At 40.4% G+C, this 22438-nt stretch overlaps 2 protein-coding genes across 3 annotated transcripts in view; both read left to right on the top strand.

Annotated features, from left to right (window-relative positions):
- LOC123514931 overlaps nucleotides 1-4281 on the top strand; it is a 14676-nt gene extending 10395 nt beyond the window's left edge. Inside the window, exons 6-9 of the mRNA XM_045273187.1 lie at nucleotides 364-529; nucleotides 2373-2614; nucleotides 3111-3308; nucleotides 4265-4281. Coding sequence (XP_045129122.1) covers nucleotides 364-529; nucleotides 2373-2614; nucleotides 3111-3308; nucleotides 4265-4281 — 623 coding nt within the window. The remainder of the gene's footprint in view (nucleotides 1-363; nucleotides 530-2372; nucleotides 2615-3110; nucleotides 3309-4264) is intronic.
- A 623-nt stretch (nucleotides 4282-4904) lies between these two features.
- On the top strand, nucleotides 4905-22363 carry LOC123514573 (glutamate receptor ionotropic, delta-2-like). 2 transcript variants are annotated; one of them, XR_006677634.1, is made up of 4 exons: nucleotides 4905-5859; nucleotides 7265-7443; nucleotides 12216-13673; nucleotides 17650-17782. XR_006677634.1 is itself a non-coding variant. In XM_045272533.1 (4 exons), exons 1-4 carry the CDS (start codon nucleotides 5629-5631, stop codon nucleotides 21991-21993), a joined length of 762 nt encoding a protein of 253 aa, XP_045128468.1. In that variant the 5' UTR covers nucleotides 4905-5628; the 3' UTR covers nucleotides 21994-22363. The 2 variants fall into 2 exon arrangements, 1 of the variants encoding a protein (XP_045128468.1); XM_045272533.1 differs by lacking the exon at nucleotides 12216-13673 and adding an exon at nucleotides 21802-22363 and having other exon boundaries at nucleotides 17650-17809.
- Nucleotides 22364-22438: the final 75 nt, after the last annotated feature.

Raw genomic sequence — 22438 nt, 5'->3', positions numbered from 1 at the left:
ATTGCACGAACACACGAGCACTCAAGAACCAGAAAAATAAAACGTATACTTACTGCGTGTGAACTTATTTATATACCGGTAAAAAATTATCAAATACTCGCACACTCACTTGTCGTCATTCTTCCGTGTGTACCAACAAGTAATTGGAATATGGAAGAAAGACCTAATCTAAATATATGTAAAGATTCAGAACTTTGTCAAATTCCTATTGCACTTATTTCCACCACCACCACCAATCCCACTCTCTCTCTCTCTCTCTCTCTCTCTCTCTCTCTCTCTCTCTCTCTCTCTCTCTCTCTCTCTCTCTCTCTCTCTCTCTCTCTCTCTCTCTCTCTCTCTCTCTCTCTCTCTCTCTCTCAACAGATGAGTTCGGAAACCTAGCTGGCCATCAGTTCCGGATCGTGTCAATGGACTGGTACCCGTTCCTCTCCTTTCGCCGGGACTCCAACGCCTCGGACACCACAGTCACGCCCCTGGACTCCCTCGACTTCAGGATGCTCACTGCCGTCTCCAGCGTCTTGAACTTCACGTGCGTGGCTATAGGCGCTTATAGGTAGTGTCGTGCAGAGTAGATGGGTTTTGGTAGATGGAGAGGTGTATGTTAATGTGATAGACAGAAAACTAGAGAGACAGGTAGATGGACAGACAGATAGACAGATAAGATAAAAAGACTTTTGCAATTTTTTTTTTATTTATTCTTTTGTGTGTGTATGGTGTGTACACAGGCGTACACTGACACATGCACACACTCGAGCGCGGGCAAACACATACACACACCCACACCCACCCACCCACCCACACACACACACACACACACACACACACATTTGCTTAATTGTTCCATATTCAAAGTCATTCTTGTTCCTCCTCCTCCTCCTCCTCCTCCTCTTCCTCTTCCTCTTCCTCTTCCTCTTCTTCCTCCTCCTCTTCTTCCTTGAACCATCTTGCATCACCGCTGGTAGTAAAGATCATGCCTGTTGTATTATTTAACAAAAGAATAAAGAGAAATAAAAAATAAAAACTTTGATAAGAAAAGAAGCTTAGAAGGTTCGCCTGTTGGACATCAAAAACTGAACGCCTCATTAAAAAGAAACTGAAAAAAAAAAAGAGAGAGAGAAAGAGAAAGAACGGAGCGTCGAGAAAAATTAGTGCCTTGACATATATGTTTCTTGACACGTGTGGCGCTGCCGTGAAAGATTAACGTGAGACCACCACTACCTCCAGTACCACCACCGCCGGGTAGTAGCAGTAGCAGCAACAGTAGTAATAATAGTAGTAGTAGAAGTAGTAGTAGTAAAATTTATTTTAATATTACTATGCCAAAAGTAGAATTATTTTTATTATTATTACTATTATTATTATTTTTATTATTATCATTATTATTATTATTATTATTATTATTATTATTATTATTATTATTATTATTATTATTATTACTATTATTATTATTATTATTACTATTATTATTATTATTATTACTATTATTATTATTATTATTATTATCATTATTATTATTATTATTATTACTATCGTCAAACTTATCATTAAAAGTAGTAGTAGTCGTAGTAGTAGTAGTAGTAGTAGTAGTAGTAGTAGTAGTAGTAGTAGCAGTAGTAGCAGTAGTTAAGGCAGTAGTAGTAACAACAGTAGCACTAACAGTAACATCAACCTAACCAAACAATAAGAGTAGCAGTGGTAACAGTATGGCCCCGTCGACTCCAGAGGTTAAGGAAACGTGAAGTGGCTGAATGAAGGGTCCAGATGTCGGCAGTATGCACAAAACACTCCACTTCCTCCACATCCATCTCCTCCACCTCCTCCACCTCCTTCCTCCGGTTTGCAAGACGTGCCTGTGCATTCTCCACGTGTTGGTATAAGGGGTGACAGGAACAGATGAGGGTTTAGGATTGGAAGCTGATCCGGAACATTGGTCTTTATATAGTCTCATGTAGGAAGGGAAGCAAGAAGGGAGTGTGTTAGTTTTGTGTGTGTTTTAGTTAATTTGTGTCTTTGATATCACGTTCATGTTTTTTAGGCTTTGTTATTTTGGTTAGGTTTATCCTATTTTTGTTTTTTTCGTTTTAATTTTCTGGTTGTATAAAGAGAGAATAGTTTATAATTGTCTCAATTTTTTGTTAACTGTACTACTACTACTACTACTACTACTACTACTACTACTACTACTACTACTACTACTACTACTACTACTACTACTACTACTACTACACTACTACTACTACTACTACTACTACTACTACTACTACTATTACTACTACTACTACTATTCGCCCACTCACTCACTCACTCACTCACTCGCCACCACAACCACCATCACCACCACCACCATTACCACCACCCACTCCCTCCTTCAGGTACGAGATGCGTGTGCCGTGGGATAACCAGTGGGGTGTGTCGCAGGAGGACGGCAATTGGACGGGCACGGTAGGGACGCTGCAGCACCACGGCGCGGACTTTTCCATGCTGCTGTCCTGGCTACCATCTCGCATGGCCGTGGTTGACTACTCCCGCGTGTACATCTCGGAGCCTCTTGTCATCGTCACGAGCAAACCAGGCCCTCTCCCGCAGATCTTCGCCCTCGTCAGACCCTTCCCAGGTGGTTTAAGTGATGTTTTCCTTGTAGATAGATTGCTTGATTGACAGATAGATCGATAGACAGTTTGATGATCGGTAAAGTTACATACAAACAATAATATGTGAAACTGTGTCGATTTGCAGTGCATTTTACTATTTGTACATTAACAACCATACTATTTTTGTACATTTACTAACTTCCTTCTTCTATAGGTAAATATTTAGACCGATGAATATATAGATAGTTTATTAACCCCCTTCAATAATGGGACATATTTTTACTTTGAGACTTATGTAGGATTAGACCATTTTATTGACATTAGGAAGAGTCTATAAAGGTCAGAAGATAAATGGCCACAGTCTTCACTATTTTAATACCGCACATGAATATCTGAAGCTGTATTAAATCACCATATAGTAAGCAGAATGAATATGGAAACGCGTCTTGGCACTGAAGGTGTTAATTAGTAAAGTTTACCAGCAGTAATTATATATAAAATCTTGCCTTCGTTCATAAGACGTGTTATGGGCGGCTGTGGTGCTGGCGAGTTTGGCAGCGGGCGTACTGATGTGGGCGCTGGAGGAGGCGTGGTTGTGGGCGTGTGGCGGGGAGGGTGCAAGGGACCTAAGGCGGCGTGGGCTGAGCGGATCTCTGTTGACAGCCTGGCGAATGCTGCTGGAGGATCCCGAACCTTGCATGCCCTCCTACATGACGGGCCAGAGAGAGAGAGAGAGAGAGAGAGAGAGAGAGAGAGAGAGAGAGAGAGAGAGAGAGAGAGAGTAATATTTCACTGCAGAATTTTGTATACATTGAAACATAAACCACAGGTGAATAAAAAGAAAATTAAAAAGTTTCACGATTAGAGAGTAGACACACACACACACACACACACACACACACACACACACACACACACACACACACACACACACACACACACACACACACACACACACACACACACACACACACACACACACACACACACACACACACACACACACACACACACACACACACACACACACACACACACACACACACACACACACACACACATACACACACACACACACGATTAGTTACACCTTTTATTTATATCTTTTCTTATTCTTTTACTTTCTCGTGTCAGATAAGCAGTGACGCGGAGAAAAGAACACAGCAAGAGTCCGCCAGTCGGTCGGTTAGTCAGTCAGTCAGTCACTCGAATGATCGTGTTACTGAGAATGTCTGTAGTGGTGGTGGTGGTGGTGGTGGTGGAGGTGGTGGTGTTTAGCTGTGAAAGTTTGATCGTGGTGGTGATGATGTTGATGTTCCGGTGCTTTTGGTGACTGACGGCCGTATTCAGAAACGCCTTCCCCATCTCACCACCACAATTTTCCAAGGCCACAGAGACAACTAGCGAGGTTTCCATGACAGTTTCTCCTTATAATAAACTAGAAATCCTGTCAGTCTATCACCAAAACCATAAAAAACTCTTAAAAAACACGAGTATCTTCAACTGGAGCCTTTGGAAATTAAGCAGTGATGATGAAAGAGCAAATACGGGGATGAGACTCGTGGACGTGAAGGTGGTGGTGGTGGTGGTGGTGGTGGTAATAGTGGTGGTGGTATTTTGTTCTCATTTTTCCTGTTCATACAAGTAACACCCATGCTCTCACCCTTCGAAAGCATCGCACACTAGTTAAAGTCATTCAGTACAGTGTGTTAAGGTGACAGATTAGCTTTGTTTCTCTCTCTCTCTCTCTCTCTCTCTCTTGTCTATGATGCCAGGAAAGGCTTTATCTGTCTATCACAGTCTTTGTCTGTCTTTCCTTGTGTTCGTCTGTTTTTTTCACAGCAATGACGTTCAAAGTATTTTTATTTTTATTTATTTCTTTGTATTGTCTGTTTTTATTATTTTAATCGTCTTGTTTCTCTTAGGAAAAAACAAACAAACAGCGAGTTTCCTGCATTCTGTCCAAGTTATCGGTCTTAATGAAGTGGAAATATCATTACTTCAAATCCCTCACAATCTTTGTCATCCCTTTCCAATTTTTTCTTACAAACTTTCTGAAATGAGAGACGACTTAAATGTATTCCAGTAACGAGACAACCACTAATTGATACAGGACTTTATTGCTTTTGTGTATCCCCTCCTTTACTTATTTTTCTCCCTCGCTCCCTCCTTCGTAGTTACTTCTCCTATTGAACTCACCAACATTTGATCTAGTTATTCTACCATTTTATTGCTCTTTTTCTCTACCTCTCTTCTTTCCTTTACTTCTCTTCTTCACTCTCTGCATTCCTTCTTCATAGTTTGTCTCTTTTCAACATCTCGGAACCATTAGATTAAGTTCGTCCTTTGCTCCTCTTCACCATTTGTTCTCCTTCCATCCTCACCTGCTTTACTTTCTTCACTACTAGCAATCTTCAGATGAAACAGTTTTTCATTACTTTTTTTTTTCACTGCCTCCCTTATTCCTTCCCTCCATTCCATTTCTTTGCTCTTTGTTATTTTTCCTTTTCTTTTTTATTCCATTTCTTCGTCTCTTACTGTCCTTCCTTCCTTCTTTCCTTCGTGTTCTCCTTCACAGCCTTTCTCTCATACACTCCAATCATTCAGTGAGCGAATCCTGTCTTCATTCCTGTCTCTTCATTTACTTCTCTCTCACGCTTTCTTTTCTTCGTTCCTTTCCTTTCTCTTCTCAGATCTCCTCGCATACACTCCACGGTCATTCAGTCTTGTCTTTTCTTTCTTCCCTCTCTTTTTCCTCCCTTACTCCTTAACTTCCCTCCCTCTTTTCTCTCCTTCCTATCCCTCCAAATCTTCTTGTCCTACATTCCAGTTTGTGATGTTGTCCTATATTCTTTTTTCTCCTGGACTTTCAATGAAGATATCCAACTTTCCTCCCGTCTCTCTCTCTCTTTTTTTTTTACATCCTTACGTCCATTCCTCTCTCCTTCCTTCCTCCTCTCTCTTGACTTCCTTCCGTCCATTACTCTCTCCCGCTCAATCCTCTTCACACTCCACTGGCTTCCCTCCTCTCTGACAGATGTTGGTTGGGTGGTGGTGGGTGTTCTGCATGTTGCTCACCGCTGCTTACCGCTCGTCCCTCATCGCCCACCTCTCCGTGCCTGACAAGTCCCCGGCCATCAACACACTGGAGGAGCTGCTGCGACAGGAAGGCTGGACGTGGGGCATGGAGGGTACCTATGGCTCCGGGTGGCAGTGGTTCAAGGAAAGCTCTGTACCCACTGTCAGGCAGGTGTACGCCGGGATACAGGTAGGGAGAGAGATGGGGGAGGGAGAGAGAGAGAGAGAGAGAGAGAGAGAGAGAGAGAGAGAGAGAGAGAGAGAGAGAGAGAGAGAGAGAGAGAGAGAGAGAGAGAGAGAGAGAGAGAGAGAGAGAGAGAGAGAGAGAGAGAGAGAGATTTCAAAGGGGTATATCATGTATCTGATTTTTTTTTTCTAGTTCTTTTCTCAGCTGTTTAATTACACCTTGCTTATTACTTGTAAACAGATAGAGAGACAGATAAATACACAGATAGATAGATAGGTAGATATTGAAGTAGTATATAGATCAAATAACTAGATACATTAATACATAAAGTTACATTATGAAGAGAGGGAGATAGATAAGAAGATAGGGAGATAAATGAATACATAAATAGACAGACGGATAGAAAGATAGAAAAAGTAAATAATCCAACAGATGGACAGACATACAAACATAGAGGTAAGTAACACGCAGATAAATGACTTGATAAATTCACACGTAACTACACGCACCTTAAAACATAGAGCTACGTAGCTTACAAAAAATGACTAGATAAATTCACACTTTACATGCAAAAGTATAGCAGGAGTTACTTTTCTGTTTCCTGCATAAGAAGTTGAGTGCTAAGGTGTTCTGTGATAGCATCCGTCAGCTTTCTCTCAGTATTATGGACAGTTTGGCTTGATTTCACACACTTGGTCTCAAAACCTGGTACATGATAGTATTAAGATGCAGAGAAAGCGTGGTGGTGGTGGTGGTGGTGTTGGTGTTGGTGTTGGTGGTGGTGGTGGTGGTGATGGTGGTGGTGATGTTGGTGGTGGTGGTAGTGGTGGTGGTGGTGATGGTGATGGTGGTGGTGATAGTGATGGTGGTGGTGATGATAAGGTAGTTGTTGGTTTTTAGGAAGTAGAGTTAAGGTGTCCGTTGAAAAAGTGTGTGTGTGTGTGTGTGTGTGTGTGTGTGTGTGTGTGTGTGTGTGTGTGTGTGTGTATGTGTGTTTCGTCATTATTTATCACTCCCAATCTTTTCCCATTACTGTCCATCCCTTCCTCATTATTCCCCATTACTTTCTTTCGTTTTCCACTACTCCCTTTCACTACCCATCACTCCCCATTTCTCCTCATTAGTCCCCATTACCATCCATTACTTCCCATCACCACCTACCACCCATTAATCTTCATCACTTCCCATCACTACACACGAGGTGATATTACTACTACTACTACTACTACTACTACTACTACTACTACTACTACTACTACTACTACTACTACTACCAACACCAGTCACTCCACACATTAATAATTCCACCCAAAACACACTAAACGCTTTCGTTCATCACGTTTCATCTGAGTAACTGACACCTTCTTCCTTTCCCCTTTCTCGTGCCGCACCTGCTGGGCTGCGGCAGGTGCTGGGGGCAGAGGAACACCTGGCGCGGGTGCTTGAGGGTCATCACGCCTTCCTCACCTGGAAATACTACATACGTTCGCTAATAGGGGCCCACTACACCAACCGGCTGGGCTACACACCACTACACACCAGCCGGCAAGAGTATATTAACTATGGTGGTTATGGATGGGGGTTTAGGTGAGTGTGTGTTGCTTGTTACGTGTTTGTCAATGGGAGTGATTCTTTTTACCAATTTTATTCTTGCTGTTTTTATCCTAGTTTATTTTTTATCTCTGCTATTAATTTTTTGGCAATTGTGGTGGGTTATGGATGGAGCTTTGGGTAAATGCGTGTTATTCATTACTTATTTGTGAGTTTCAATGATTTTTTTACCAGGTTTTCTTGTTGTTTTTATCCTGGTTTATCTATTTTTTTTTTTTTATCTATGTGGGTTTTTTGGATTTTAATTATGGTGGGTTATAAATTGGATTTTGGGTAAGTACGTGTCAGTTATTGATTGTCTGTGAGTGCCACTGTTTTTTTTTTTCCTTGAAGAAAATCTGGAAAGTTACACGACATTCTGACTTTCTGACTGATTGTACCAAGAGGAAGCAACAGGCTGACTGACAGGTGATGAAGACGTGTAAGGAAACCATATAAATGATGACTGAGGAGTAAAAATTAAGAGGAAAGAAATTGGAGGGAGCAAGCAGCAGGTCGATTGGCTGGTAATGAGAAACGCACGTGTAATGCCTCGGTTCACGCTGTTTTTTTTTTTTTTTTTTTTTTTTTTACGTTAAGGCCTATAGCGCCTGTAGGCACACTTGAAGAGTGTGTAGGAAGCGCTGTTCAGCTTCCGCCCATTAGTGACGCAGGCAATTTTATTTATAGTGGTACCCATATTAGGGCCCATATCACCACTCAAGCTCATCTTGAGTGTAACCACCTAGAACCTGGGTATCATGGTGACATGTAGGTAACTTTAAACCACTCGACAAATGGCAAAGTGTTTAAGGCTGTACGTGGTGGGATTCGAACCTACGCGTGGACGTCTGCCCGATCCCACGCTTGTGTTTGCAAGATTTGAAGTAAACCACCGCGTGTTTGTGCTCGTGTCGTCATTATGCACCACACACGCACACACACACACACACACACCCGGTAGCTCAGTGGTTAGAGCGCTGGCTTCACAATGCAGAGGACCGGGGTTCGATTCCCCGGCCGGGTGGAGATATTTGGGTGTGTCTCCTCTCACGTGTAGCCCCTGTTCACCTAGCAGTGAGTAGGTACGGGATGTAAATCGAGGAGTTGTGACCTTGTTGTCTCGGTGTGTGGTGTGTGCCTGGTCTCAGACCTATCCGAAGATCGGAAATAATGAGCTCTGAGCTCGTTCCGTAGGGTAACGTCTGGCTGTCTCGTCAGAGACTGCAGCAGATCAAACAGTGAAACACACACACACACACACACACACACACACACACACACACCGCGTAGTGTAGTGCTTAGCACGCTCGACTCACAATCGAGAGGGCCGGGTTCAAGTCCCGTCCCGGTAAGCGGTAAGGCAAATGGGCAAGCCTCTTAATGTGTGGCCCCTGTTCACCTAGCAGTAAATAGGTACGGGATGTAACTCGAGGGGTTGTGGCCTCGCTTTCCCGGTGTGTTGTGTGTTGATGTGGTCTCAGTCCTACCCGAAGATCGGTCTATGAGCTCTGAGCTCGCTACGTAATGGGGAAAACTGGCTGGGTGACCAGCAGGCGACCGTGGTGAAATTACACACACACACACACACACACACACACACACACACACACACCGCGTAGTGTAGTGGCTAGCACGCTCGGCTCACAACCGAGAGGGCCCGGGCTCGAGTCTCGGGAAGCGACGAGGCAAATGGGCAAACCTCTTCATGTGTAACCCCTGTTCACCTAAACACCAAGTAGATACGGAATGTAACTCGAGGGGTTGTGGTCTCGCTTTCCCGGTGTGTGTGGTGTGTGATGTGGTCTCAGTCCTACCCGAAGATCGGTCAGTATTAGGTCTGACCTCTTTACGTAGGGGAAAGGCTGGCTGGAAAACAGCATACGACTGTGGTGAATTACACACACACACACACACACACACACACACACACACACGCCCGGTAGCTCAGTGGTTAGAGCGCTGGCTTCACAAGCCAGAGGACCGGGGTTCGATTCCCCGGCCGGGTGGAGATATTTGGGTGTGTCTCCTTTGATGTGTAGCCCCTGTTCACCTAGCAGTGAGTAGGTACGGGATGTAAATCGAGGAGTTGTGACCTTGTTGTCCCGGTGTGTGGTGTGTGCCTGGTCTCAGGCCTATCCGAAGATCGGAAATAATGAGCTCTGAGCTCGTTCTGTAGGATAACGTCTGGCTGTCTCGTCAGAGACTGCAGCAGATCAAACAGTGAAACACACACACTTTCCCGGTGTGTGTTGTGTGTGATGTGGTCTCGGTCGTACTCGAAGATCTGTCTATGAGCTCTAAGCTCGCTCCGTAATGGGGAAGACTGGCTGGATGACCAGCAGACGATCGAGGTGAAATTACACACACGTATTTCCATTCCCCATTTAATAGAAAAAGGTAGAAGGAAGAGATTAAAAATAAAGAACTCCAGTTTTCTGCAAATTTCGCTAAGTATCATCGTAAAGAAAATTGATAAATAAACTGTAGAAAATAACACTAAATAAAAGAATAAAGTAGTATAAGGATAAGAAGAAAATACACTTAACTTACCAAGATATGATGACATTTATTTGTTTATTTATATATCGAACTGGAAGGGACCTGTTTCTAAGGTGACAAGTCGAGGGTAGAAAGAAAGTGCATTCTCAGGAGTGAAAGGGAATAGAAAGTTTTGAGTAGCGGGGCAACGATAAGAGTGTAGTCGTAAAGAGGATGCAGAGATAAGGATGTAGTTATCCCCTTCAGGAGATTGGCAGCCGCTGTATGAGTGTGTGGAAAGAGGGTCGGGGAAAGGCATGCAGGTATCCCTTTCAGGAGAGTGGCAGCCGCGGTGTGAACTACAAAAGACAGCCTGTATTCTTATAGAGATTAGTCATAATAGGACAAGCTGTGGTCATATACGAGTGTAATGATATATTCTATCATTCTCTCAGCAGACCAGAAATTTAGAAGCTTATATACTCCTTGGTGTTTTCTCCTAGAGTACTACTGACTTACTTTTGTGTTCAAGTAGTAAGATATTTAGTGAAGACAGTGAATGATGGTTTTCATGTACTAGGAGCAAACAGTTTGTGTGTTAGTAAAGAAAAAATGGAGCACTGTAAAATGTACGCTTTCCACTAAACACGACCAACCAGTACTCGGCCAGAGTGTTGATCCCCTGACGTGCCCCACCTGGCAGGAGGGGCTTGTGCCTCTAGCAATAGTGAACAGAATATAGTTGACTTCTCATAAGTGCTTTTTTTCTCCTGTAATAATATAGAATCGTTAAAGTATCACAAAAATCATGAAAATACTCTTGAAAACCCATTAACTTTCTCTAAAGCCTGTTGAAAGTAGAGATGAGACAGTGGAAGGTTTGAGAATGCAGACCAACAACATAGACGGTGCTGACCAGACTGGTTGTGTTACCTGGGGATAATGAGTAAAAAATAATGACACTACTAGCTAATGAGGATACAAAGCCTATTAAAATGCAGAATATTAGAAGCTCGTATTTGTAACCTCTTGTTCTCCCACCAGTAATGTTGTTAGAGATTACATAGGTGGGTAGCGCTCTCTCTCTCTCTCTCTCTCTCTCTCTCTCTCTCTCTCTCTCTCTCTCTCTCTCTCTCTCTCTCTCTCTCTCTCTCTCTCTCTCTCTCTCTCTCTCTCATCACTAAACTAATACCAGAATCACGGAAACACCTTCGACATCTAAGTACGTAACTTTCACTTCTGTTGAAATATTAAAGGAAGCACCACGAAATGTTAAGGAGTACGGTCTTTACTCTTCGCATGGGGTACTCTTTGGTATTCAGAAGTAGATATTGACGGGGAAGCAACAAGCATTAACCAGAGCGAAACTTTATTAACAGAAGCTCCAGACATATTTTTCTATCTCTTATTTTCAGTAGGTATAAACGCGCCTGTTGCGGAAACAATCTGCCAAGCGCGCTACTGTTTATTCAAGATCACGTTTTCTATGTTAACAAGATCTGCAATGGCTGATGGATAGGTTAGTTTAATGAGCCATAACAAGGCGGTCACTAGGCGCCACTCTGCTGTGTAGTACATTTATCAGGTGGTGACCGCTAACCTGAGAAGCTAGAGGCGGTGTAGTTGTTGTGGCTGCGGTCTGGTATCACAGCGGTCTGGTTCTCTGGCCTTGTTGAAGGTCTCCACACAAGATGATGTATTCAGTGGTAACTTTCGATCTAAGGTTGTGTAGCACGTAGGTGTATCTATGCTCATCCTCGTCTCATTAGCCCTTAACCCTTTCAGTACCATGTCGCGTTTTTCATATTCATTCTGGTTACTATTTGGTGATTTTATACAGCTTCAGAAACTATGTGAGAATTGAAATAGTGAAGACTCTGGCCATTAATGTTCTGGCCTCCTTAGATCCTTCCTAATCATAAAATCGTCTAATCATACTAAAAACTCATGATAAAAATACGTCCCAGTGTTGAAAGGATTGTCTATGGTGAGATCTCTTAGCCTTACCCAGAGATACAGAATCACCGTGACACTAGGCTTCCCACAGTTTACCTTCCCAGGATTCCCACTACAGTTTACCTTCCCCAGGATAACGTGTGGGTAAACTACCCTGTTGACTGCCCACGCTCCCCCCAACCCCGCGGATACCTTTAGCTATGGTTACTAGGCACAACTACCGAGACGCGTCACGCCCATTGTTAACCTGTAATTTGGCTGATACATAACCAGTCCTTTGCATTGACTTAGAAAGTGTCTGTACTTATTTCCTGGTAATACTTTACCCGCAGACGACGCTTGCCACCTGCACAACGCCACACCACACGCCACACGCCAAACACCGGCTTTGTGGTGGCACTGCCTCGGGCCAGCACTCTCCTGCCCGCCCAGTTTTCACTTCAGCCTTTTATTTCCTTATCAGTACAACAGTGAAGTGAAAATAACTGGAAATCAACGTTTTTTTTTATTTCCTATTTTGTAATGACTCATCCCGTAGAAGAGGCGGGGTGTTTCAAGTAGGTGAAAATATCCGTGATGAAATCGATAAGACCAATATTGATTTGAGTGAAATAGTTCATGCGAGAAAGAGAGAGAGGCGGTTGGTAGCAGGAAACACTGGAGGGCAGAGGTAGTGCAGGTTGATGGCATGGTCAGGGGCGTGGTACAGTGTGGCCTGGAAACATGGAGCATCGGCATAACGTAAAAGAGAAACGCCCGGGAAGTTTAGACAATGTGTACGAATAAAAGTGTTAGACATCAATGAATGGTTGGGTTAGTTTAATTGATTCATTACGCTATAGGTGAGAGCGTTCGATAATAGTTCTAAATTAAGCCAGTAATGGAAAAGACTGGAGAGAATTCACGACTGATACGAAAAGTTGGAAAGATAATGAACTAACTCGAAAAAAAAGAAGATATGAAAAAAGTTTAAAGGGGGATGAAGGGAATATGCAAGAAAGGATGTTATAGAAGATACAAAGAGCAAATAAGACGAGATGTGAGAAAATGAAATATGAGGTGAAAGGTACATACATGGAAAGGTGTTTATAAGATTTTCAAGAAGCAAATAGGACGGGATGTGAAAAGTAGAGCATGAGGTGATGGGTGTTTAAGAAGGTACACATAAAGCAAATAAAACGTGATGTGAAATAAATAGGACATGAAGTGAAGGAAATATACATAGATGTTGTTTATATATAGTGCAAGAAGCAAATAAGACGGAGTGTAAAATAAATAAATAAATAAATAAATGAATAAATAAAACATGAGGCAATGTGTGCTATAGAAGATACAATAAAAAAATAGAACGGGATGCAAAACAAAACAACTCGTGGTTGCTGAAAAAAAGAAAATGGAATGGTACTTATATAGACTGATTGATAGTTATATTTAATATTTTGACTGAATCGTGGACTCATATAAGATTCAGACATTCAAGCTTCCCCCGGAAAGTATCCTTACCAAATAACGATTAATTTTGACTCTGAACGAAGAAAGTTAAAAAAAAAAAAAAAAAAAAAAAACGTACTTCGAGCTCAAATATGATACCTTCGGCGCATCACTTAAGGGTTCGAATCACGGAACGATACAACACTTGAACTTCGTGATGCTTCAGACAACCGGCTTGCCAACTGTACCGAAACTGCTGTAGTCACTCTGCATTGACACTCGGCGTTCACGAGAATGTACATATTTTTTTTTATGTGACTAAATACGAGACGAACGGACCAAGAATAGGAAGAAAGAAGGTAATGTGAGATGATTTTTTACTCCTTAGTCTCTTTTATTCTTATTAAAAATCTTTCTCACCTTCTTTCTATCCTTTTCCTCTTTTCATTTTTTGTCTTTTCCTTCTTTCTGAATGTGAAAAGTCCTTTCCAATCTTGTTTCCTTTTCCATCTTCTTTACCTTCCTGTTCCTTCTTTCCTTACGTGATACAAACAAGCTTTCCTCTTTTTCTTTTCTCCATTTTCTCTATTTTTCAGTCCATTCTTGTCTTTTTATAAAAAAAATATATACATTGCCTATCACCTTCACGTGCTCTCTCTCTCTCTCTCTCTCTCTCTCTCTCTCTCTCTCTCTCTCTCTCTCTCTCTCTCTCTCTTAAATGAAAAATCATTTAAGCAATATAGAAACATGCTCACCTCGCTAATAAGAACAGCCAAAGAAAACTATTATAAAAGTCGACTCGAAGATGACTCGGGTAATCCTATAAGGACATGGGAAACAATCAATCTCTTAATGGGAAGACACAAAGACAAGAAGTTACCAGATATAATGTCTTTCGATAATAAAACACTGCACACCCCCTCAGAAATAGCAACATCATTTAACGAATACTTTGGCAACATAGCAACTACTCTAGCTAATAAAGTACAGCAATCGACAGTCTCGTTTTCTTCATTTTTGCCACGACCTGTTCAGTCTTTTCTTTTTATACCGTACAACACAACAAGAAATAAAAGATATTGTAATAAGTTTAAAATCAGCCGCTCCGGGTTTTGATGACATCAATATCAAGGTCATAAAAAATGTTGCGACGAAATCTCCCCATTTTTCCTAAACATTAACAAATAGCCAGAGTTATACCAGTCCACAAAAAAGGTGAGAGAAACGTACACACTAACTACAGGCCAATATCAATTCTCCCTAGTATCAGTAAGATCTTTGAAAAAATTGTATGTAACAGGTTGATGGACTACCTTAGTAAGTACTCAATCCTATCTGAATCACAATTCGGATTTCGCCCTAATTCTTCTCCTGAACTTGCCCTACACAAACTTTGTCAAAATATTCACAATGCAATAGACAATAAATTACAGCAAATATCAGTTTTTTGTGACTTTTCAAAGGCCTTTGATACAATATCCCATGAAATCCTCTTAGTAAAGTTAAAAACGTACGGCATTCGGGGGTTACCACATGCTTGGTTTCAAAGTTATCTATCTTCCAGAAAACAATACACAGTGTACAATAACGGCAAATCATCATATGTTCCCATTAGCTGTGGTGTTCCTCAAGGATCAATTTTAGGCCCAATTCTCTTTTTATTGTACGTAAATGACATAACACGGATCTCTGACAAACTTAATTTCATTCTTTTGCCGACGACACCACTATTTACATTCAAGGGAGAATTTAAACATCATCACCAATACTCTTAATGCTGAACTAGTGAAAGTTGCAAACTGGATTCACAGCAATAAACTTACCTTAAATATTTCTAAAACTCATTGCATGTTATCCTCCCCACTCATGACGAATACAGTCAATATTAATGTTTATATTAACAACAAGTTATTAAACCAAGTGTCAGAATGTAGATTTCTGGGCATAATGATAGATCAAAAGCTAAAATGGAGATCACAAATTAGTGAGCTTATTGTTAAAACTAATAAACTAACTGGAATTATATACAAGATAAGAAATAATCTTTCTCTTCATTGTTTAAGACAAATATATATATCATTAGCGTACACAAATTTTTGTATTGTTGTGCCATTTGGGGGGGAGCAGGCAGTACCATCATAGACAATATTTTTGTCGCACAAAAGAAGCTACTGCGAGTCATGTCATTTAGTCATCGTTCAGCCCATACTGGCCCATTATTTAATGACCTTAGATTACTAAAACTAAGCGACATAATATCTCTCCAGACTAACATCTTTGTTCACAAGTCACTATATTCACAACAGTCAGACGACACATTCCACTTCATGTCTAACAACCCTAATACCCGCAGACCATATGATTTAAAGCTCCCGCTGTGTCGAACATCCCACGCACAGCAATATGTCACAACCAGAGGTGTCAAAGAGTGGAACCAGCTACCAGAACAACTTAGAAATATTAAATCGCCTCAAATTTTTAAGAACAAGATAAAACAATTTTTCCTGAGTAAATATTAGGGACCTTTATTTATTGCTCTGTATTATTATTATTATCATTATTATTATTATAATTATTATTATTATCATTATATTATTATTATTATTATCATTATCATTATTATTATAATTATTATTATTATTATTATTATTATTATTATTATTATTATTATTATTATTATTATTATTTTATTATCATTATTATAGTATCATTATTATCATAGTATTTATATTGTTATTATTATTATTGTAATATGTGATTGTTAATTTTGTATAATTTCTCATTATTATTTGTATTTTTATCATTTATTACTGTATTGTTTATTATTGTTTTGTTGTAAATTGTTTTATTATTATAGTACATTTACTATTATAATTTATTATTTATTATTATCATTATTATTATTATAATAATAATAATAATAATAATAATAATTATTATTATTATTATTATTATTATTATAGTATTATTATCATTATAATATTATATTTTATTATTATTGTAATGTGATTGTTATTATTTGTATAATTTTCATTTATTTTATTATCTATTAATGTATCATTATTATTAATGTTTAATGTAAATTGTTTTATTATTGTACGTTTACTATTATTATTATAATTATTATATTATTATATTATTATTATTTCAATATCATTGCTATGTTATTATATTTATTTCTCTTTACTATTATTTATCATTTATCTTTATCTATTGTTTCTATTACTGTTATTCTATTTGTCATTTTCATCCACTACTGTATTTATTACTGCATTTATTACATATGTGTTATGTAGATGTATATTTGGTTGTAGAAGTGGAATTTAGTTAGGAAATCTTTAATTTACTTGTTTGTAAATATATGTATAGTAATTAGGCCTCTACAACTAACCGCGTCGGCCTAACATAAATTTCAAATAGGTCAAAGAGCTTATGCTCAACAGACCGAGGGAATTCTTCACATTTTGTATCATACTGATTTTAATGTACCCATAAAGGCCCAATAAATGTATCAGTATCAGTCTCTCTCTCTCTCTCTCTCTCTCTCTCTCTCTCTCTCTCTCTCTCTCTCTCTCTCTCTCTCTCTCTCTCTCTCTCTCTCTCTCTCTCTCTCTCTCTCTCTCTCTCTCTCTCTCTCTCTCTCTCTTCAGTTCCCTTTCTTCTGTGCCTTCATAATAAGTTTCCTCCTCTCCCTCTTTCTCACTGTTGCCTTTGTCACTCGCCACTGTTTTCCCAAGGCACAGCTGACAGTCGTGAGTACAGTCTTGGTTGACGGACCGCTGCCAGAACATTGCTTCCCGCCCGCAACTTTCCCCGTAAACACCACCACAACCCGCCAAACACACAGCTCAAAAACACTTTCTTCCAAGGCTTAATTTTATACAACTTAAAATACTTTCTTTCCACAGCTCAACCAAAGCGCAGACTAATTAAGGACTCTCTTCTGATAATAGCTTCCTTTTTTTTTTTTTTTTCCTTATCCTGTCTCGCCCACTTCTTCGAATACTTTCCCTCGTTTACGCCTGCAGTTGAGTGTTCTGTCTTCAAACTATTCCTGCAATTATCATTATTATTATTATTTTTTTTTTTTATAAGTTTAGTGTTGTTACCTATTCTGTGTTGAGTGTTTTGTTCTTCTGTTTGCTTATTATTTATGTATATATGTATGTATGTATGTTAGTGTATGTCTATCCATATATTTCTCTCTCTCTCTCTCTCTCTCTCTCTCTCTGTTTATCTATCTATCTGTTTATCTATCTGTCTGTTTATCTATCTAACTTTCTCTCTAACTTTCTCTCTTTTTTTTCTATACATTCATATCTCCTGTTGGTTCAGGAAGGGCGCGCCCATCCGCCACAGCATTGACCGGATGAAGCAGAGGCTATTGGAGGCGGGGTTGGTCAAGCATTGGATGGACGACCTCATTGCCACGGCTAGCAGGGCAGCCCGTGCCTTGAGCACCTCCCGCGCTGCCCTGCCTACCACGCCCTCAGAGGTAAGGGGACTAAATATTCTGAAACGCTTCTTCGCCGCAGTTCCACTATATTCAAAAGCCTTAGTTGAATTCGTACATGTTTTTAAGAGTGTTTCTAGTTTTTTTTAGTCACAAGTAGAACAAAATTACTACGTGATTAATAGGAGAAACACTCGTGACTCTTGGCCCTGATGTCTGCACAGCCTGTTTCTTGCATGTGCCACGTATTCGCTGTGCTGCTTATGACCACACCCGCCCTGTTATCCGATTGTTGTGACTATTGATGCAACAATCTCGCACCGAATTCCCAGCATCCATGCAAAGTCCGTAACGCCCTTCACTGCGTAGTTGGAGTAGATTGAAAGGCGGAGGGCCGTGTATAAGTATTGGTGAAGAAAATGCAAGGATTTAAGTATAAGAGGGAAAAAGTAAAAGTATGAATAGAAAGTAAGTTGATTGATGATAGACGGCATTGGTTAAGGAAAACGTGGAGGTAGGAAAAATAATAGCGTAGGAAAAAATTAAGTCAAGTTGAAGGAGAGACAGGTGGCTCACGAACCATCTTGCTAATCACTCGCATAGTTTGTCGACTTCTTACTCGTATAGTGAACGATTAGTATATTGTTCAGCGCCATTAGAAGACAAACTCAACTCTCTTGACCACCTGGCCACCACCACGGCGGTCACGGTGCTCTGGCTTCCTATTGCGGTGTGATTACTCTGCTTGTTCGTTCGACAAACACCAAACTCACGGCTGAATAGTTGAACATTTTAGGTGTTTCCCTCGTCTACGTGTGATAAGCCTTATTAGCATGGCCGGCACCGCCCTCCATCGCCAAGTCATGAACTGGTTTGGTGACCGCAATGTCGTCTGGCGAGTGTGAATGACTTAGTATCGATATAGTTCGCAAACACAGACCTCAGGCGATAGAATTGTAAACTAATTAAGAAAACAACATTTTATCAGCGAACTCTTGGAATTAATTTAGTAACTGCATTGCATTCTGATAACAGATCGAAAAATAAGCAAAACAAAACTATTGATATCTGGTGAGTGCCGAAACAGCGCGTGTGATTTTTATTTTCTAATGTAAGAGGGTTAAGCTGGCCAAGGGCAACATAAAACGAAAAAAAGTCCCACTTAGTATTCCTGAACTATTAATGTTGTGTAGGTATTAGTGAATATTGAAGCTTCATAACGCTCAGGGATGGAATGCTGTACGTCTCTGTTTTGTGAATCCATGTTTTCATAGTGGGAGGAATATTAGTGCAAAATTTTTTATTTTCTGGCTATTATTCACTCAAGAACTTCGTAATCTTACAACTCAAAACTAGAAGCTCTACACAAAATCTTTTCAGTCGCGTACTTTAAAGAAAAGGGAATTAAAAGAATAGATTCCCCGATGTCTTACCAGATATTAAAGCACAACAGAGTGAAAATAATAGAGAACGAATGAAATTGTTGTTGTTAGCTTGCTTTGAGTGTAGTTAACGCTCAGTAATGATGGCGATAGCGCTGAGTTGTCAACAGAGAGAGGTTCAAATTACACACTTATGGATGGGGATGATAAATGGAAATAGATAGGTACACTTTTCACAGGTACCACCACCTGTAGAAATCATGGGTTGTTGTAGCTTCCTTTATTTTCCAACATCCATATTTAACTTCTTCCATTTTGCCTCAAGTATTGTTTCCCTGGTGATGCAAAAAGTAGAGAGTTCCTAGAAGAGTATATAGCTACGATCTCTTATAGAAAAGTGGATACACATGTTAAAGCAATAGAAAGTGCGTTAGAATGTGCAAATCAGTAAGAGGGAAAGATAGTGAGTGTGTGGTGATAATGCGTTTCAAGAACGTTTTTTATGTGCTTATGAGGTGGAAATGTGTTAGTTTTGCATGTTTCTGTGAGTGAGTGTGTTAGAGCGCTTAAAGTAAGGGAGGAACAGTTGAGTCTCGTTCCTTAGTCTCGTCTGTGTTCTGACGTGTGTTGAGATGTTTTAAGTTGAATTTCGTCTCCTTTCTTCCTTGTTTGGGTTCATATCACGTGTCCTTATTGACGACAAACAATCGGCAGTAATAAGTGACGATGGTTGATCAGAAATTAATACATATTGGAAAATGGAGTATGATTGGCTACTAAATTAAGTGTGTGTGTGTGTGTGTGTGTGTGTGTGTGTGTGTGTGTGTGTGTGTGTGTGTGTATTGTATACTCGTACAGTCGTTTACTATTAACTTGTAGCTGACCTGTATCTCTCTCTCTCTCTCTCTCTCTCTCTCTCTCTCTCTCTCTCTCTCTCTCTCTCTCTCTCAACTCGTCTTACCAGTTCACCTCTCATCTTCTTTATCGTCTCCGCTTACTAGTAGTTCCGTGTCACTCTTCTTCCGTTTACTTACTTCTGTTTACTTACTTATCTCTTGCTTTATTGGATCACTGTACCACGCCCTTCAACATCACACACACACACACACACACACACACACACACACACACACACACACACACACACACACACACACACACACACACACACGTTCACTGTTATCACAACCTGTTTTTCTTATTTATAGCTTTCATATCCACCTTTCTCTTCGTATTTCCTTCTTCATTTCTGCTCTTCTTTAGTTTTTCTTGTTGTTCTTGATTTCTTTTTTATGTTATCATCTCTTGCCTTCCGCTATCATAATTATTAGTTCAAACTCGCTTCCTTGTCTGATCAGCTCTCTGTTCTCCTCGTCTCCTCTTCTTTTTGTTTCTTCTTCCTGGACTAGTTTAGTTTCAGTGTGGTCGTTTCTTTTCTTTCGTTGTTATTGTTGTTGTTGTTGTTGTTGTTGTTGTTGTTGTTGTTGATGCTGTTATTTTTAGAGTGACGGTAGTATTATCATCGTACTTTTATTACTACTTTTTGTAACTACTACTACTACTACTACTACTACTACTACTACTACTACTACTACTACTACTACTACTACTAGAAATAAAGAGATTAATGATGACAATAATGATAGATAGGTAAATAGTTGTAGTAGAGATCACACCTACCAGCACCACCAGCACCACCACCACCACCACCACTACTAGTAAGCATCCATAAAGAAAACTTGAATTTTCCATTAGGATTTTCGAAAAAGAAAAAAAAAGAAAAAAACGTATCAGGTGCATAATATCTTTTCTAACTTTCCTTTCTTATAAGTTATCAATTCTTTGCAAGGAGGTTTTACTCATTCATTCACTCGGTTCACTCCCTCAATTACTGGTTAGTTCACTCACTGTCTGACTCACTCACTCAGTCACTTGCTCACATGTTTGCTCACTCAGCCCATTCACTCGTTTTCTTTCATCTGTTGTATATTATTTTTCTTTCACAATAATTGCTTTTGTGGATTTGTATTTCAACTATTTGTGCACGAATTTGAAAACCTAGAAAGCTTTTTCACAAACGTGCAGTATTAGAAAGTGTGTGTGTGTGTGTGTGTGTGTGTGTGTGTGTGTGTGTGTGTGTGTGTGTAATTCACCACGGTCGTCTGCTGGTCACCCAGCCAGTCTTCCCCATTACGGAGCGAGCTCAGAGCTCATAGACCGATCTTCGGGTAGGACTGAGACCACAACACACTCCACACACCGGGAAAGCGAGGCCACAACCCCTCGAGTTACATCCCGTACCTATTTACTGCTAGGTAAACAGGGGCTACACATTAAGAGGCTTGCCCATTTGCTTCGCCGCTTCCCGGGATACGAACCCGGACCCTCTCGATTATAAGTCGAGCATGCTAACTACTACACTACGCGGTGTGTGTGTGTGTGTGTGTGTGTGTGTGTGTGTGTGTGTGTGTGTGTGTGTGTGTGTATGAAGCTTCCTTTTAAACATCCTCATTCATTTACCTCACTTTCATACCCACGTTCTTCCTCACTTTCACACTGCCCCTTCCTTTCTCTCCTCGCGGCGTGCGCGCGCACACACACACACACACACACACACACACACACACACACACACACACACTGACGGTGCAGGAGGCGGGGAATGGCGGCCTGGTGGTGTTGGGCGTGGAGCAGCTTCAGGGTGCCTTTTACCTCCTCTTCCTTGGTGCGCTGCTTGGCTTTCTGCTGCTGGTTGGCGAGACTCTGATGATGGCTGCCAGCAAGTTCCCTCGCTGGTCTCGCCCTCACACGGTCCTCAAGTCTTCGTCATCGTCTCTCTTCTGAACGCAGGATATCTGTCTCGTCTCTTCCCGACCTGTTATTTTCTAAGCATCTCCGTCATTTCCCAGTGCTTTGTTCAGGCGGAATTTCAATGTTCCGTTAGAAAATTATATACTTAATAATGTTTTTTTTTATGTAATAAGAAACTACTATTTTTGTATTTTTTGTTTTCTTATTGGCTTTTGAAATGGAACTGGTAAGTCCAAATTACAGAGGAGGGTGTATAAACAAGATTACAGCGCTCCAGAACATATATATCAGATATACTCCAGGAATGCCGAAGAGGACCTGCCATGCATCTATTCCATGTTAGTTATCGTGCGGGTATATATATTTGGAAAGGCATGGATGTGATTAAATATATTAGAGATCGCTGGTTTATTTTTCTTTCTTATTTGCCGTGAGGGAGGGTTGGGTAAAGATACTAAAATAAAGGTGAAGGAAAAAA

The sequence above is a fragment of the Portunus trituberculatus genome, chromosome 38 (assembly GCF_017591435.1).
Source record: "Portunus trituberculatus isolate SZX2019 chromosome 38, ASM1759143v1, whole genome shotgun sequence".
NCBI classification, from domain to species: Eukaryota; Metazoa; Arthropoda; class Malacostraca; order Decapoda; family Portunidae; genus Portunus; species Portunus trituberculatus.
The sequence above is the reverse complement of the archived record's forward strand: the minus strand, read 5'-3'. Positions and strand labels throughout refer to the sequence as shown.

What these genes read in the sequence shown, in the direction of transcription:
- LOC123514573 (XM_045272533.1), top strand. Translation starts at nt 5,629, where the DNA reads ATGTTGGTTGGGTGGTGGTGGGTGTTCTGCATGTTGCTCACCGCTGCT. An exon ending in AGGTGTACGCCGGGATACAG is followed by an intron (nt 5,860 to 7,264) that starts GTAGGGAGAGAG and finishes GGGCTGCGGCAG; the next exon opens with GTGCTGGGGGCAGAGGAACA. An exon ending in TGCCTACCACGCCCTCAGAG is followed by an intron (nt 17,810 to 21,801) that starts GTAAGGGGACTA and finishes CTGACGGTGCAG; the next exon opens with GAGGCGGGGAATGGCGGCCT.